This window comes from Haemaphysalis longicornis, unplaced genomic scaffold (assembly GCF_048455015.1).
Source record: "Haemaphysalis longicornis isolate Haplotype H1 unplaced genomic scaffold, Haemaphysalis longicornis Haplotype H1 scaffold_3, whole genome shotgun sequence".
In the NCBI taxonomy this organism is placed as follows: domain Eukaryota; kingdom Metazoa; phylum Arthropoda; class Arachnida; order Ixodida; family Ixodidae; genus Haemaphysalis; species Haemaphysalis longicornis.
Genome location: NW_027526335.1, coordinates 95,207,094 through 95,225,859, shown reverse-complemented (window position 1 = coordinate 95,225,859; position 18,766 = coordinate 95,207,094). Strand labels below are relative to the sequence as shown.

The window sequence follows — 18,766 nt, the reverse complement described above, 5'->3', positions numbered from 1 at the left end:
CATGCCCAAAACATTTAATGCCTTTTCGTTTTCGCGTGTAGCACGGCCCGCCCAAATAATTTCCTTCGATATCTTAAGGCCTTAAACAATTAATGTCATTTTCGTGTACGCGGGGCACGGGGGTTAGCCGTCAGTTGCAGTGTGTGCTTAAGAACATTAGACCGATGAACAGTATATTATCCCTACATAGGATTCAGCGCTATAGAGTAGTGACAAGAACGTTGGCTTTGCCGAAAACGGTATTTGGTTTATACGTGCTCCGGGCACTATCGATCCATCAATGTGTATCGGTACACAGCTTCGCACTAAAAAGTCCTAATTGAACAACCAAAATAATGAAGGAATAAACAATGACACTATCAGTCTAAGCGAAATACGCGGTGCGTATTCGTAAATCCGAAATTAGGGCGCTGAAACGCAGTGCTTGAGCGAGTGAAAAACTTTATTGCGACGGGCTTCAGGCGCTAATAGTTGTGCGCCCGCCCGGTGGGGGGGCCTCCTCTACTCCGCGAAGCCCTTGACCGCGGTGGCTGCACTGGCCCTCTGCACCAGCTACGCTGGATTTAGAGGTCGGTGGTGTCCAGCTGGCCCGTCCACTGCTTGTAGGTTCGGTGAGGATTGTCAACCTGCCAAAGCATGGCTGGAGCTGGTTTTGTTCTCCAATTTTTGTTTTTTTTTTCTTACGGGGAACACGGAATCAATAAAGGAATAAAGGATCGAGGTAAGGGATGGGGTTTTCTTACACTCCCATACCATGTGGTACACGATGCCAGGTTGGGGACACAAATTACAGATAATGTAGTATGAGAGTGGGGAGCGGATAAGAATTTGAACTCGGCGAAAGGTAGTCGCTTCGGCTCTGGATAGTTTAAGCGGGAATGACGACCGCAACTTCCTCGACCTCGTTTCTCCTTTGCCCTGCCCTCATTTTATAACAGCGAAGCTGTTAGCCTCTAGTTTATCGGAAAATTTCGTATCGCAAACAAGAAACCCAGGCAGGACCCAGCAGTTCTCGGCTAGCACTCCGAGCGCATGCGTCAGGTTAATCAGCCATACAGCAAAGAGCTCAGTATTCGCTACTAGACACAAAACAAGCATTGAAATCGCATTATGGATCATAACAACCGGATCTTCCCCCCTACTTCCGCCACCATGTGTTCCTGGTAAATATTATGCAGTAGGTTATGTTTGAAGGCTAGGCAGGACTAGTGTCACTAAATAGACCAGTTCGTGTTCGAAACGTAGAGTGCATGCGTCAGGCTAATCAGGCATACAGTGTTTGCCGACAGAGAAGCCGACCGCAAGCGACAAGCCCACCGGGACGACGAAACCCTCCCGTTTTCCATTTGTAGTGGTTTACAACAGCTTCGCTGGACATCCACTTTCGCGGGGCGGGATGGCGGCCATTTTTTTTGCCTCTTTTCTTTTAATTTCACAATAGCACCACCGGGGCAAACGAAGTGAATAAAGTCGTGAATGGAGAACAACACGTCGAGCCCCAACACGTGCGGGGGCCATGTGCGTTTGTTTATGCGTTGCATAGTCGCGGAGCGGAAAACGCGCAACAGAAAACGCAGACCGGTTCTCGGGGGAAATGATAGCAATAACCGTCCAAGGCCGGCGCGAGCTGCGCGAGTCAGCTGATAGCGCTGCCGATCGTCAGCGCTCTCCGCGTTGGAAGCGAGAGGCAGACGCCGATTGCTTTCTGCCGTTCGCGGCTTGCGCTTCGGCAGGGCAACGCAAACCTTCGCCTGCGAGTCTGCTTTTTACTGGCGTTCCGCACCGCACAGACTGGGCGGTTGGATTCCAACTGTTTTGCTGACCGCTGCGAAAGGCGCGCTAACAAGGACAACCACGTCCACGGTACGTTTGCGTCCTAATTGGTGATAGAATCAAAATGTGCTCGGTTTTATGGGTTTGATTGGGTTTGATTTTATGGGTTTGAATGCGGTTGATCCATTTTTCATACGAATCGGAACAACACGAAACGGAAGGGGCGTGCGTCACTGCGCCGGTTTTCTTCCTTCCTAACAGTTGGCCTAAAACGTGCTGTCTTTAAGTGTAACATGTAGTCACTTACTATCGTCAGCGCTACTTGAATATTTCAGTATAATGCTGTGCTACAGATATAGCTCTTCGTTCTTTGTGCGATCTCCCAACTCTTGAGTTTTATACCTGTTTGTGATACTACGCCGACGACGACACTAACATGTCAGCCAGTCGAAGGTCGGCGTGTGTGTGTGTGTGTGGGTACGTAAATATAAAAATGCGGTTGATTCCTTTCTCATAGGAATCGGAACAACACGAAAGGCAAATGTGCTTTCACAGGAGCAGTTGAATGTTTACTGTGCATCGATGTGAGCTTGCACATCGTTATTGAAATTTAATCGGTATGGCGCCATTAGGCGCATCAACATAAGACACTGGATTACACGCGCCGTAGCAGTGCGTAAATTCCGCTCGCAAGCCGTGCGAACGAAACCGAACTGTTGCCAGCGAAGTCACGGTCCGCTGCAGCGAAAGGAGCATGATTCGTGGGTCGGCAGCTGTCTTGTGGGTGCGCTTGGAGACCGAGGCCCTGCTGGCGGGTCACGTCGGCAAAGTGCGACGACTTCGGTCGTGCTCCGTTGGCGTGTACGGTAGACGGTTGAGTTGCGAAGAGCTCAGCTTGTGGAGCGCGAGAGGCAGAGTTCGCGACCCGCAGCAGTAACGCCACTTATCGGCACTTAGTAGCGTCACAACGCACTACTTTGCTTCGCCTCTTCTAGACAACACCATCTGAATAGAGATCCTTATAGAGAAGGATATAAGGCGCGTTCGTAGAGCTAAACAGGCGTGAGTCATAGTTTAGTTTGCAGAGCGTATCACACCTCCCGTTACGCACAGAGTGAAGTTCGGCTCGAAACTTAGCGCCACCGCGTTAATTGAACTTTATTTGCGATGTCATTTCCGTTACGGATATGACGTCGGTGAGGTTTTGTTGTACCCCGGAACAAAACACATTCGTGTTAAAAACAATAGCCTCCTGTATAACAACGACGCTTCCCCGTCCACGCCAAAAGTGTAATCGTCATGTGCCGGGGTTCATCACAAGAGGCCGCCAAATTCCTGTGAGCGGACGACAGTTCCGTTCGAGTTACAAATCCTACCTAACATTGGTACCCTCGGCGATTCGAAAGCGGTATTTCTTGAACGGGCAACAACTACAGATTTTCGCAAAATGGGGCAGCTTAAAAGGCTTCGCCTTAAAAAGTTTATTTAACGCGGCTAAGCAATGAATGAAATACACAAAGAGAACAACTTGCGTTTCGGCCCCAGGACTTTCGGGATATACATGCGTGGCCACACGAAAAAAATTCCCCCGCATTTCCCCGAGGGGGAGAATGTGAAAGTGCCAATGCACGGTTGTCGGCCCGCTTGCGGCGCTTGCGCTCGGCCCCCGCAGCCCACCGCCTCGCCGCCTTCTCTTCCATCTCTTCCATCGGGTTTGTAGTATCACGTGTACACCACGCAGTTATCAAGCCGCTATAACGCCGCTGAGTCGCCAACGTACGCCGCTGACAACGTAGTTTGAATGCGTTAAAGATATAAAGCGCGTCACTAACACTGATATCACCGTCGCGTCCGTGGCTTGGTCGGTAGAGCGTCGCGCTGCGGCCGCAAAGTCCTCGGATCGAAACCTGGCGCCGGATGCTGTTTCTTTTTAAGTATGGAGGAGCACTGCGGACGCCGACGCCGCCGCCGCCGCCGCCGCCGACGCCGGCGGTGGATGGTTTGGGGTCGCTTATAAAGTGCATTCGCACTTAAAAGTATTCCCACGATATCTAGTTGTACGTGCACACTGGATTCGGAATCCGTTATCTGAGTACGTCTAATCAAATTGCAGACGCGCTGTCGTCTTTTTCAGCGGTTATCATTCGCCGGTCGGTGCATCTGCACCCCCTGATGGAATTGCAAAAGTTAAAAATCAAAGCGCTAGTGCTGATACCTGCTCGTTTTTCAACATAATGGCCTCTGACATCATAGCGGAGATTTAAAAATGAAGCGGCCTATGTCTGCTAACAGAATGTCATTATTCAGTATAACGAAATGTAGCAACCTTATCGCGCCTGTTGTGGGTTAACCTTTTAATCCAAAAGTGTCGCGAACTGGGCGCGCTGTTTCACCACTATAACCTTTTAATCTTCTGGATCGCACGGGTATCTTTCCAAAGCTTTGGAAAGCCGCAATAGTTGTTCCCATTTCTGTAATTATGATGCTTCAAAAATGTTTGAAGCATTTGTATGTTGGTGCCTCTCAGCTCATCCAAATTCTTAACGACCCAGCAACGTGCCTTTGTAAGAGGGCGTTCTCAAAAAGTGTCCGCAGGGGTCTCAAAAATAGGTCAGATGCATTGTATCCATTTGGACCAATCAAAAGCAGTCGACAGAATCTATCATGCATTATTTTACGAAAGTCAGAACTAAATGGATGCTCAGTTATCTTTCACTGATACAAAATTATCTGAGCATTCATGATGTATTGTACCAACCATTTATTCTGACCTCCAGAGTGCCACAGGTCTCGGAAAAGACCCGCTTCTGTTTCTGGTTTATAATACTGGTCTTGGTAGTTGCGTAATTTTGAAGTTCTTTCGTTAGGAGTTAACAGCAAGCTGTTTTTCAAAAGTTGAATCAACAGTGGACTGTAAGAATCTCCAGAAATATATCACGCGGTGGTGTAGAAAAAACTGCGTGGAAATCAATGCATTTAAAACATTGCTTGATCTGTCGAGATAGACGGCGCTCATTATATTTTGGTACAAGTTGGCTAACAAAGCTACACCACGCGATAACGTCATCCGTGACCTGGTTGTACCCATTGTCATATCCACTTCAAACCACAGGCTACGTCAATTCACAACACCGTCTTAAAACACGGACTTGTAACATCATGCCTAACTCGGAATTTTAAACTGCCTGATACCATGGTTGGTGTTTGTTTCATTGGCAAGACTAGTTCTAGATATTGGTGCCATTGCACGGAACCAGATACGCAAAACTTGGCGCTCATTCATTACATCCATAAACTCATACACCGACACCCACAGTCTGGACACGAATACGCAAACTAAAAGGACAACAGACACACAGCCTGCCGCTGGTTAGTACAACAGGGGACACACTGGAAGACCAGGCTAACACACTCGCATAACACTTCCAACACGTGTCCAGTTCAGCACACTACACTAACACTTTCATGAAACACAATCGGCCGAAAAGAAGTCTTTACTTGATAACGACATGTCAACCTCCTCTTCTAACTTAGTGTTCACTTCATGAGCTGAGGGCCGGTCTGAGCACTTGTAAACCCTCAGCTCTAGGCCAAGGCAATATTACATATACAATGATACAGCACCTACACTCAGACACTCTTCTAACACTCCTCCATCTATATAACAAGATATGGCTTTCGGGGCACATTCCAGACTCTTGAAAGAGGCTATAGTTGTAGCTTTCATGAAAGAGGGAAGGACCCTTCCTCTCCCGCTAGCTATCGACCCATTGCCCTGACCAGCTGCCTGCGCAAGCTTTTCGAGAAGATGATTAACTGGAGGCTCGTGTACTTTCTGGAGTGCAGTGGTCTTCTCGAGAGCTGCCAAGGAGGCTTCAGGGCGGGGAGCTCCACCAGCAATCAACTTGTTGCGTAGGAATCCTACATAAAAGATGTCTTCATTCACAAACAGTTCTGCATTACAATCTTCTTTGATATGGCAAATGCCTATGACACTGCCTGGCGATACGGTATTTTGAATGACTTGAAGTCATTCGATGTTTCAGACAACAATCTTAACACCCTTTCTAGCTATATGTCCGAACGAACTTTCCGTGTAAGAATTGGTAGTGCACTTTCTAATGTACATGTTCAGGAAAATGGCGTGCCTCAAGGCGGTGTTTTGAGCTGCACATTCTTTATAGTGAAGATGAACTCGCTACGTAAGGCATTGCCACCAACCATTTCCTGTTCAGTTTATGTAGATGTTCAAATATCATTTAAGTCATGTAATATGTCAATTTGTGAACGTCAAGTCAAGCTCGGCGTGAACAAACATGCTGACTGGGCAGACACAAGCGGTTTTAAACTGAACCCTGAAAAAAGTGCTTGTGTTGTGTTCACCCGTGTGCGCGGGAACCATGTCGACCCTGACATTGCTATAAACGGCGTGTCGATTCCTGTTAGAAAGGAGCAGAAGTTTTCGGCCTAACATTCGACAACAAACAAACATTTCCTCTACATCTGAAAATGCTTAAGGAAAAATGCCTAAAAACTACGACTATTCTTAAAGTCGTGTCACACCAATCCTACAGTGCAGATAACCAGCTCCTCCTGTATTTTTATACTGCATTGCTAGGATCTCGCTTGGACTACGGTAGTGTCGTGAATGGGTCGGCAACAAAAACGGCACTAAAAATGCTTGACCCGGCTCCGCATTTGGGGCTTCGCCTTGCTTGTGGTGCCTTTCGCACTAGCCCTCTTGAAAGCCTCTATGCAGAGTCCCTGTATCACCATAGGATATACACTGGCTTGTTGTATTCTTCTAAAGTCAAATCTATCACAAATCATCCTTTTAATTCGACCATTCATGATGCATCCTCACAGCAGCTCTTTTTAAACCGTCCATCTATTTCCATGCTGTTCCCTTTCATAGAGAGAGCAGAAGCTTCTGAGCTAGCAGTGTCATTTTCACACATCCACAAGACACCCATCTCTGATTTTATTGCACCATAGCAACTCCGGGCTGTTTGTTGTGACTTGTCCTTTTTGCAATTCGATAAAAACAGGGCTACAAGGGTAGCTTTTATGCAGCATTTCCTCTTCCTGCAGGAGACGCACCAGTGTGCAGAGTTTTACTGCGACGCATCAAAGACAGCTGATGCTGGGCCTTGTGCTGCGCGTGGACCGAACTTTAATGTGGGAAAAAGAATGAACTCCCACAATAGCATTTTTACGGCTGAAGCACACGGCGTTTTACTTGTTTTACATCGCATTGTCCAACTATAAATTTTAAAGTCCTTAGTGTATACGGATTCTCTTAGCGTTGTACGTGCCCTCTTATCCAGAAAACGTCCAAGAAATTATATAATCAATCATTTTTTAAGGCCCTTATGTCAGCATATGACTCAAGTCTTGAGATAACAATATGTTGTGTCCCTGGCCATTGTGGAATAGCCAGGACCGAAACCGCAGATCAAATGGCCACTGCTGCTACACTCTTGAATACAGTGGACATAGGAAAAGTGCCGTAAAAAGACACGACGCCACACATCAGACACCAACTTCGGAAGAGATGGCAAACACACTGGAGTGAACAGACCGACAACAAGTTAGATGTTATAAAACCGCGCTTGGGACCATACACCACTGACACACGCAACAATTACACAGAAGTTGCCCTTGCCAGGTTACCGATAGGGCACACACATGTTACACACTCGCATCTTCTCACGGGGTCTTCAAGACATCTGTGTAACAGGTGTGGAGAGGTCCTATCTGTAGTTCACATACTCATTCAATGCAAGGCATTTGACACAACACGACGCAAACACTTCCCGCAACTATACAGACTACACATCCCACTACACCCAGCGTTTTTCCTATGTGGCGATCCCATGTTTTCTATCAAGCATGTTTTTAAATATTTAGAAGTTACATTTTTAGACCTAATTTCATACCATGCATGATCACTCCCTGGCCTTTACACCAACCCTGCTCATTGTCGCGTTCTGATTTTGTTTTTGTTTTTGCTGACTGATCTTTGTGTTTACGGTTGCACCTCGCATATATAACCATTGTTTTAGCGTTCTTTGCCCCAGTTGGTCTTGCGCCATTAACATCCAACCATCATCATCATCAAAACTTATTGCCACCCAATTGGATCAACTAAAAAATGTTGGTTAGAAATATTTGACTCATATTTGTGTAAAAATTTCTTATGAATGCAACGCTTTAAAATATAATTTACCTCAGCAACATTGAAAGCCACCAGTGTTGACGTGACGTAACGTTTTTATATTTGTTGTAAATGGTCATACTGATGCAACTGAATTAGTAGTGTTAGTTTACATATCCCTGAATGCTTTACATGACACTGATTTATGTGCCCCGAACGTGTTGCGTAGCGAATACCCGCTTAGGGTTTTCGGCAATGCTTTCTATTTTGGAGAATATTTTAGGCCTGCCACTGCGTTTTATAGTGAAGTAAAAATAATTTTTACAATCTGGTGAATGACTTGCGTATCCACCATACATGCGCGTTTATCTTTTTATCTAGCAGCGCCGACACTATGACATGCAACTATTAGGAGGTTTGGTGAAATATTACAAGAACCCACAGATACTGTTTAATGTTATGACAACAATGCAATGTAATAGCCCCCCTAGCAGTGTTTTGGGCACGGAGTAAACATGAACAAATGAAGGAATGAATGATGACGCGAAGGATTGGGGGTTCTCGCATAATGGTTTACCTGAAACGACCGTTATGGCACGCACAAGTAAATGTAAAATGGTTGTATGCGTCCACCGATGCGTGTAAAGGCACGCAGTTTAGCGCTTAAACATTAGTGACGAGACAACTTAATAAAACTGTTGGTAATTTTGTTTCAGTATCGATATCAGTTGAATTTTTTGCATAGGTAGTCGTAACGACCGTCATGAAACTGTCGCGAGTGAATTGGAGATGTATTGCCGTTTTTTCCAGGTTTCGTGTTTATTTATGTATGTCAACAAGCTGTAAAACTCCTAGACTACTGGCGCAATCGTCTGTACGATGCATTCAGCAGTTAGCTACCGTGCTGAGAAATCGAGCCAGTAGTTTGTACTGCTACTCCTAGGCGGCAACACCTCCGCCTAGTCCGAATGACCTTCTGGGTGGCGCCTCTTACGAAGTGTAACCTGAGCTTTCTTGTCCTGAAAAAGTGGAGGGAAAACAAGAAAAACGGAAGGGAAGCGACAGCTGGGAAAATATATTTCTAAGCAAACAAAGCGTCGACCGCTGTCAAACAGGGGCCGAAATTGTCATCTTTTAGGCAAAACAAACTCATTCAGCCTATTACTTCCACTTAAAGGAATACTGAATTGTAAAATCAAGTTGTCCTATATGAGTAGGTTAGAGTGTAGCAAATACAAAAGTGACATTTGCAACAGTGGCAATTGCTCATTAACGCAGGAACTGTCAAATTCATGCAAACAAGTATTGCCGTTCGATACAGTGTCCCGCACTATACTTTAGGACGTCACCAGTATTGAAGAGTGCAGTGCGGGGTTGGTGGAACTGTTCTGAGCGTTTTTCTGAAACAAACAGTGACCCAGCAAGGACATGTAGTTGTGAAATGAATGCGTCCACGAATTTAGTTGCAGTGTGTTTTTTTAAATAAGACAAACCTAAGCTAGCAAAAATAATAACATAGGATCCCACAGCCCAGCGGTCAGTACATGAATTGAGAATTTCGCACTTGACGTTTTCAATATGTCTACGTCCCAACAGTACTCGAGATGGTGGTATTCATGTAATTCAGAGCACATATTTCCGCTCTTACGGGGTGTTATATGCAGCCTCCTCCAGCATGGGGCTGGTTTGGGTGAAGGGGCGGAAGTGTGCTTCATTCACTTTTTTCTGCCTCGAAACTTTCTTAATGCCGTGCGCTGTGAACACGAGACGCATTTGTAACGTTGAAAACAAAATATGCCGATAAGAAAGGCAGACGACCAATAATCCGCATTGAATCAACGGCAAGCGGATATTACAGAACATGTTCAACGTCAACACAGTACGCCGAAGAACTATTTAAATGAAAGGGAGCACGGATCCAAGCGATAGTGCTGAGTTTTTCTTGACAACGTGCACTAACTGTGTAATCCAACTTCTGCAGATACCTCTTCAGCAATGCTGGGGACATCAAATGAAGGTCCAAATGATGAGGCGGCCTTATCAGAGGAACTGAAAGCAATTGCTTATCGGGAGCTGGGAGAAACACCAGAAGTAAGACGAGAGTCTCTTGAGAAACTTCGGGAGCTGTTAGCAGGTGAGTTTGGTGCAGTAGGAACAGGCGCGCAGCAATTGGTAGTGCTAGCTGGTAAATTAAATTGAAAAACAGTTAAAAAGGCGCCCGAATCTCAAAGGAAACCAAGTAACCTCAATGATTTGTCGCCGCGTTCGTGAATAAGAAGCGCACACAGATGGGAGAGAGAGAACCTGATAACCAAAAAAAGCCGGTATGTAATTCAGCAAGCATATATATGGTATACACATAAATGTTTAGCGGGCGATTTCTTTTCTCGGCAACGCTGAAAGCCCCATGACCGTGTCCACCATCTCTGCGCATGCGTCCGCGTCTCTGCTGAGGAAAAAAGAAACACTCCCCAGCGTCCGTCGTCTGCGCAGTTATCATGTGATTTTCGGCCATAGCGTCAGTCAACAGATATGAATAATCCCGGTGGCGTTGTGTGGTGATGCTCAACTTGTCCTAGAGAACTCCGAATCACAATTGGAGAATAGAACCGAAGTTGCGAAAAGCGGCTCAACGCACAAAATGCTTATGCTGCAACGCAGTTGCCTGCGAGCACGGATATAGACACAGGTGCGCCCGCACCTTCACCACGGCTGAGTCGTTCAGTTCAAAAGCCAAATGCTTCCAAAGAAATTGTGGGGTTCCCACGAAGGGCGATGAGATACGGCGGCAGCGTTGCGGCGTTGCAGTGAGTGCATTGTTAGCTGGAAGACTAGCGACATCTATCGGCGAGTGGCGAGAGCTGCGCAATCGATGGCCAATACCAAACACGACAGCTGGCAATCGGCTGCCACTCGTGCCTTGCGACAGGTAGGCTGTAGGGCACTGCGCGAAACAGCAGTTAACGTCTAGGTAATGCTTTTGAGTTCGCTGGGAGGGCCTTGTGCGTGCGCTACTATGGCCGTGTACGCGCGTCCACGTTGATAGGACGACACACATGGTTGCCGGCGTGCGCGCCACGCCAGTGAATACAACCTATACTCAATATAAGGGCCACATGTTTCCCCCAGCGAAAAAACTTAGCGAGCCATGGCCGACTTCTGCTTTGTGGCTGTTGTCACATTCATACTTGAAGTTTACTTACAACGTGTGTCTTTTGTGCGCAAAAACGGTGGATTTTTTTATAGAGATGTGGTGTTTATCAAGGGGTAGCTACTTTTTAGGCTTGTTACCTCTAATAAATGTCTTGTCTCATATCTCTGTTTTGTTTCGTCACATGTTTTACTGTTGCTTGCATCTGGATGGTAAAATTTGGTTTGTTGCATTAAACCCTAATAGGGCGTTAGTTCGCACCTGCATTGGCGTTCTTACTGCGACAATAATATTTCATCTGTTAGGGCTGCAAGCAATGTACATTAACCAAAGAGGTTGCGTTTCGCGCTCTCCAGATGATCCTTCACTGCACAGCCCTACGGACGACGCATTTCTTACCAAGTTTCTTCGTGCTCGGAAGTACAACGTCGATAAGGCCTTCAAGAACATTAAGAAATACTTTCAAGCTCGGAAAAATCAACGGGATATGTTTGAAGATTTAAATCCTGCCTCTACCGCTTTCGACGTCGCCTGTCGTAAACATCAATTGGTGACCCTCTCCCATGGAAGAGACTCCAACGGCATTCCTGTCGTAATGGTAAAGCCTGGTACGCTAGTTTCTCTACTTTTGGTAAAAAACTTATCTAAATCGTAAAATATAACCCGGCATAATACCAATGTCTTTCTGTGGCGAAAACGTGTAATGCGCATCAGAGATTCCAGTTCGGAAATTTCTTTTGAGATACTCGTATGCCGAATAATGGCCAACTGCACTCAAATTTCACCTCGGCCAAATTTATTTTTATTCTACAGTACGCACCACCAAACCAACGGAAACATGATTGGTAGCCTTCTGAAATGTATTGTTATTCAGATAGAAACGCTTAAAATAGCTCCGTCGTAGACGACGCTGCATCTGCTGGTGGATCGCGCAAAAAGCCATGAAGCGGAAATGACTTGGCGGCCGGCCGGGTGCTTGTTGCTTTGGCTAGCCAGAAGAACCGGTCTGCGAGGGGTCTCCAAAGAAGCGCTTCTCCGAGGGCTGTCGCCCGTGAGAAGTGTTGAGCGTAAATTTGATCCGGCCGGTGAGCCCGGTCCTCGCCACCCACTAGCCGGCTTCAACATCTCTTAGGCTGACCTGACCTTCATGGCCGCACTCCTCTCCATTTAGTTACCAAAATCCCGGATTTTTGCTGGTCGTTTACACTGTGCACCCGTGTATTTCAGCTGATATATTTTTTATCTTCAGTATTTTTAGGCAGGCTATAGCGAAATAAGGTTTTGAAGATGTCAAAATTTTGAGTGCAGTTGACATTTAAACGAAACGCGCCAGTTATTTTTTTCTCCACAGACACCACTGGTACAAGGTGTCTTGCGGATTCAGTATACATTTAGGGTAACTGAGAGGAGTGTCAATGATGCCTTACCCTTACATTACCTGCCACTGTACGGGGCACTCTCATTACTCCGCATTCTCACTTGACACAGTTAGTTGAAACGTTGCGCCCTGAATACGGGTATTTTACTGCAAAAATATTATTAAAACCTTGGCGCTTCTGTGAGAACTGATATACGGGGCGGGAATTTTCGCAGCAGACACCTTTGTGCGGAAATAGGAACCGTGTGGGGTCAGGATCATCAGGACTGACCACTCATGCACGCTCTGCCCAGGCTGTCATGGTCACAGCGGTAGCGGCAAAACCGGCGGCCTAAATTTCTCAGAGCGTCTCCTATGAGGTGCATCTCCCAAGAAGCTGTAAACTGCAGAAGGATTGCAAGCTATGTTTGTTGAAAATACATAATATGATTCCATCAATCCACCAAGCTGTCCATCCACGAAGCGGTGGTTCCATCTACGAAGCTGTCAACAATGCTTTTAGCATTGTTGGATGCCATCACAGAAACTGCGAATGCGACATACAACCTCGCCTATTCAGAAGGGCGCTATGTTGTAGCAACGAAAACAGTGATGTGAAAAAGAGGTGAATTCAGTAAAACGAGACAACCAGAAATACAGAAGGAAACAAGGTGACGCCTGAGCAGCTTTCTCACAATATCTCAGCAATGTTCAATTAACACCTCTGGGCTCTGTGGAGGCTGATCACGGCGACAAAATTGTGTATGAGCTTCAAAAACAAAGTAATTCCTGTTGATGTAAAAATGGACATCCCCTTGTGAAAAGACCGTTAATACATGCCTCCCGGACAACAATTTACGCGAAACGTACAATATTCCTTTGCATCATACCTTCTCAGCATGCCTCAAACGGCAGCTGCCCGGCCCACGTCAGTGTTTCTGTGGGAATTAAATATTTCGAACTCCGGCTGCCCTTCGTAACAAGGAATTTATGCTGACCGCAGCCGCAGTCCTTGAATTTTATACCCACGCACCGCTGAAACCTAATCGCACGCTGCCGACATGGAAATGAAATGGAACAGCACCAGCGCTTACTGTGATGTGGATATTTTGTTCGCTGAGCAGAAAGATGTAACCGTGCAGTATCTGGTGAGCCGGAGCACGTACCAGCCGCGCATGAGAATCGGACCTAAGTGTGAACAAAGTTCCTAACTTCTTTAAATACCATTCATTGGGCACCAATGCTGGAATTGGATGCCTGGCCTGGCTTTCTTTCCGTTTACCACAAGTACGCTCAAATGCATCATCACAGCTATCTTTACCGTAGGAGGCACTACAGTGTATACGCACATGCATATACGCACATGCACGGGTTCCCATGCACTTTTGCACTACCGGTGTTTCTGCCTCTAGGCATCCAGAGATTGTTGCTGTTGGCTGTGGATGCCTGTAATACTCCCAAGTAAAAAAATGCTTCTTATACGAATAACTATGCCAGAGGTGAATTCTGCCTGTAATTTTCGAGATTGGGACTTATTCGTTGAAAATTTGTAACCCTAGGTAACTGACACACTGGGATCTTCTTATCTGCGAATGGAACGAGGCTTTAGCTCCCATGGGCACAATCCTAATGGCGGAATGTCACTGTCGGTAAAGCACGAGATACATTAATAGGCATAGCTCTGTAACCCAGAGCATAAAGACCCCGTCTTTCAATGGCATGACGTTTCCCAAGCAGTCCGTGGCATGGCGTTTCCCAAGCAGTCAGTGAAATAGCGTCGCGTGTTGTCATTAAGTACCAGAGACATCCAAAATCTACTTACAGGGTCAAGCTGTTAATCCTTGTATATAGGTGGAAGATGAATCCAGTAACCTCTTGTTATGAAATTGCTCTGTATCGATAGGATGGCAAGAAAATGTATTAAATGTATTAAAACATAGTTTAATCAGTTTTCAGGCGTAGTGCATAATATTGGCCGTGTCTGAAAACACCGTGCTTGGGTGACCACTGTAATGTGCTCTCAAGATTTATTTTCTCATAGGCATATATCACCATGAATACATACGGCTTCCAGCATAGAACAAGCATACATTAAGACAGGCTTTTCGTCATCAAATAGACTATTACGCAGACATTCGTTGTGCAATGTTTTCCATCGATTGATTTCAAAACCAGTGAGGATGTTCTTGGTGTTTACATGACAAAATAAACGCTGTGCTGAAATATCACAATTCTGACACAGCAGAAATGCAAAAATACAGTGATAACATCAACTTTTGTAATACTGAACGAATTCAGTTTTTATTGCGATGCATTTGCGTTTCGATTTGACCGATGGCTGCGCAGGACCTGTTTCAAAGTTAAGTATCCATATAAAACGTGGGTGTTATTTGGTGTTATTGTATCTTTTCCTTAATATGTTATAGTGTAAGAAATAAACTTAGAAGTTATCGGTCACGTTTGTTTCCCAACACGACGTTTTCATTGCCCGTAGCCACTAATATGACAACCATGTCTATAAATTACAGCATGAATTCATTTTTTCCCCTCTAGGTACTTGGAGAACTAACATTTGTTCGCTGACGGATTTCATAAGGGTGTGCGCCGTTCACCTGGAGTATTTGCTGCTCGATGAAGAAGTTCAAATAAAAGGTTTGGTCGTCGTGTGGGACCTGAAGGGTTTCGGGCTTTATCATGTAACCCAGTACACACCCTCCGTCCTTAGAAGGCTTTTCAGTCTTGTACAGGTGAGTGGAAGTTTCGGTCGGACATCAATGGCCCCTTACTTAATCGTTGCTATCGTTTTCCCTGTAGAAGCACGCACCTTCTCAGATTGTTAACGTTATGCGCTGGGTTGTGAGCACGATATTCAAACGTTTGCATTTAAATTACGAAGTCACAGTTGTATTTTCTCTGCCACCTCACGCACCCTGATTTTTTCAGTGTGTGGAACTTTTTCTGACACATTTGCAATGCTGCATTGAGCAAACGTACCAAGAACTCAAAGTTAAAAGCGTTTTTCCAAGAGAAGAGACTGCAATAGACAGCAGACACTATCTTCGTATCACTTCGATCCCTTTTCTTTCATCATTGCAAAATTATCAGAAGCTGCCTTAAAAATAGAACTGATGTAACTAGTATGAAAAAGTGCAAATGAAAAAGCACATCTTTGTAAATGATCTTTAATTTCGAACCACTGCTGGGAATGATTGATCTCAACTTGCTTTTTCATGTCTCATTAAATTATAACATTTGCATTTGCACGAATATACAGAGGCACTGCGTTAGAGAAAAGCATGATACTAGAAAATTAGCAATGCTCACTGAAATCTTCACGGACACGTATGAGCATATTCACCCAGGAAACTAAGTAAATGCACCAGATGTAATGCTCCGACAAGCGGGCCACCCAAAACATTCGGCTTGAGAATTGCAATAATGAAATAGTGCTCATGGCTGTACAAGTTAAATAACCTTACCCGGCATGCTTTAAAAGTGACCTCAATGGCCCAACCCACACCAATTTGAAAAAATATTATACACGAGCGAATCGAATATCGTTTTCCAGAGCCATGCATTGCATATGAAGTCAACTGTTCTGCGCGAAACAAACCCATAGTCATTTTTTTATATTTCAATTCCAGTGCTACATGATATAACAGTGGATGTGTTATAATTATTTCAAGGCGAAACAGACAAATTAGCCTTATATGCCTCTTCTCTAAGCGTAGTAACAGCTCGACTCTTCCGCGAAGGCTATAAGAAATCATTTACAGCTTTACTGCTTAAAATGGCAATTTGCAGAGTTCCTGGAAACTCTGGGCTAGTGAGAAATGATATTACAGAAAGACAAGAAGCTGCTGCTATGTTTAGTAAAGTGTGGTAGTTCCATTTTCAGACTAAGGATAGGCCACATTTAGAACCAATTCTCCATATTTAGATAGAATTAGATGTGCAAATGGTGCATTTAACCGAAAAGGCGTGTATTAATGAAGACCATCTTGCAGCTTGCTTATCTTGTTTTCTTTTTAGCTCTGCAGGGCCAATATAACGTTCGAGGTTTGCGCAGCGCTGTGAAGGGAGCGTTGGTTTTACTGTCAATTGCGTTGTGTATATAGCGAATATGCTCGGAAAGAAAAGAGGTGGGTCCGTCACCCCGTCAAGCTGGTCAGAAGCTATTCAAACGTGAGAGATCACGTGTTGAGCTCGTTTCATTTTTTTTGCTGCCTTATGGCACCGAGCGCGTACGCGTTCCAGATGTCATGGAGAAGAGAATTGCGAGGTCACTCGAAAGGTCATTCCTGAACCTGACGCAAGATGGAGGAGATGCCAACGCCGTGTTTTGCGTTCTTGTATTGACGCAACTAGGCAGCAACGCGTCGATTGTATAAGCGGCTGAGGCCGTCACCAAACGTCTCATGTCCAAACCCATTATAGGAAATTGATACGTCTCCGCACGCGTATCCCGCTTCAGGAACTGGTTTGGCTGCCGTAGGACCCCTGAAGTGGGTGTTCTTGCCCGCGTTGACCCTGCAAGATAATTTGTCCCGCCGTGCAGCGAACTGCTTCACTCAGACGGACATGTGTCTGCCGATTGACACATGTCGACTGGCGGTTGACCCGTCTTTTGTGGCTCACTCTTGTGGCGGCTACCGTGAATGCACAAGGCGTGCAAAGAAAGAAATGGAATGGTCGGCGCGGAGCCCGATTACACCCGTTAGTTTGAGGAAGGAGATCCTCACGTCACCTGCGTTGTTTTTGTCTTTTTATTTTAACTTGTGCTCGATAAACATACTTGAATCCCCGCATGACAGAGAGAGAGAGAGAGAGAGAGAGAGAGAGAGAGAGAGAGAGAGAGAGAGAGAGAGTCAAGTCCCTTGCTTCTTTACGAACACCACTTTGATTGGTTATTTTTTGGTGCCTATCGCCGGTTCAGTGCGCCAGATTTTGAGTCTACTTCCCGCTCCCGGCTTTTCCAGCTCGTTCTGGTAATTTTTTGAACAGAACCAGTGGATTTACACCTTTTAGGAGAGGGAGACCATCCTGATCCGGTCTCTTCTCGAACTGTGGATTGCTATCATATGCTGTGCATCAACCTTAAAAGATATTGTTAATCCCGGAATAGAGCACCGTGTTCCCGGTGCCACAGATCTACCAGCTACCTCCCACTGTCATCTTTATATTATCCATCGTCGATCGACAGACACTTTACATATCCTAACATTTCCGGCTGTAGTAATTTCACTAAGAAGTGTATGTGAAGAAAAGGAGCATAGTTGCGAGCATGGGCGATTAGTTTTCACAATAAACCATTTGCGAAACCCTTCACAATATTATAGTTGCAGTTTCTAGCGACACATCCCGGATGGCTAAGAGAATATCTGTATTGTATATCAGTTCAGCCGCAATAATCAATAAGAAACTGAATAACGTTTTGAGATAATTAAGCAACACGCACCGATAAACACGGCTGCATCTAGTTTTCGCGCGCGCACAGAAAGCAAAGTACGTTCTACGCTTACCTGAAGCTTTGCGAACGAAAAACCGTAACTGTCATTCCTGGAAATCACCCGTAACCACAGGGGCTCTATACAATGAATAAATATTTTTTGCAACTGCGAAACTATCTCATACACGGCAAGACGACAAGGTCAGTTTTTTTGAACAATTTTAACACCAACTGTAGCGATTGCTTGAGGTCATTGGATAACAATTTTTAATAGTCCACCAACGTGAAATGTTAGTGTTTCAGTAGTCTATCTTTCCTTTTTAGGCCAGTTAGAGCAGGTTTCATTGTTGAGAACACAGATTTTTGTTTACATGTCTTATAAGATTTCAAGACGTGTTGAGTGAATGTAATGCATATTGGCAATAATATTTATGTTGACTGTGGTCATACCAATTTCAGGAAGTTTTCCCAATGAGACTAAAGGCCCTGTATGTACCCAACAACCCTGTGATATTCGAGATATTCCTCGCATTTGCAAAGCCCTTGGTGAAGTCCAAGCTGTTCCAGAGGGTAAGTAACACGTGAGTCTGTGGAATTCGAATTTACATCTTGCCTTACCACATGGCAAGGAAATGTTACCCAAATTGGGTTCAATGAGCAACGATTTCTGTTTCGAAATTCTGTGTTACAGAACGTTCTACAGAATGCGTGTAAAGAAATTTCGGTCGTTCATGTCTCCGCCACACTTCTACATAAAATAGATTTTCTCACCACATATGGTACAATGCGAGCTGCCAGAAAACCTTTTTCACTGCATATGTTAGAAAAGCACTAAACCACTAGAGAACTGCGCTCCTGACATTCGTAATGTTGTCGTAG

The 18,766-nt window shown here is 45.2% G+C and overlaps 1 protein-coding gene across 3 annotated transcripts in view; it reads left to right on the top strand.

Annotated features, from left to right (window-relative positions):
* Positions 1–18,766, top strand: part of LOC144174890 (alpha-tocopherol transfer protein-like) — a 56,559-nt gene that overhangs the window by 36,239 nt on the left and 1,554 nt on the right. For 2 of the 3 annotated variants that reach the window (XM_077703858.1, XM_077703857.1), the window contains exons 2-5: positions 9,912–10,064; positions 11,438–11,689; positions 14,992–15,185; positions 18,347–18,457. In XM_077703858.1, coding sequence (XP_077559984.1) covers positions 9,912–10,064; positions 11,438–11,689; positions 14,992–15,185; positions 18,347–18,457 — 710 coding nt within the window. Of the gene's footprint in view, positions 1–1,703; positions 1,864–9,911; positions 10,065–11,437; positions 11,690–14,991; positions 15,186–18,346; positions 18,458–18,766 lie in introns of those variants that run through there. The other variant, XM_077703859.1, reaches the window with a different exon arrangement.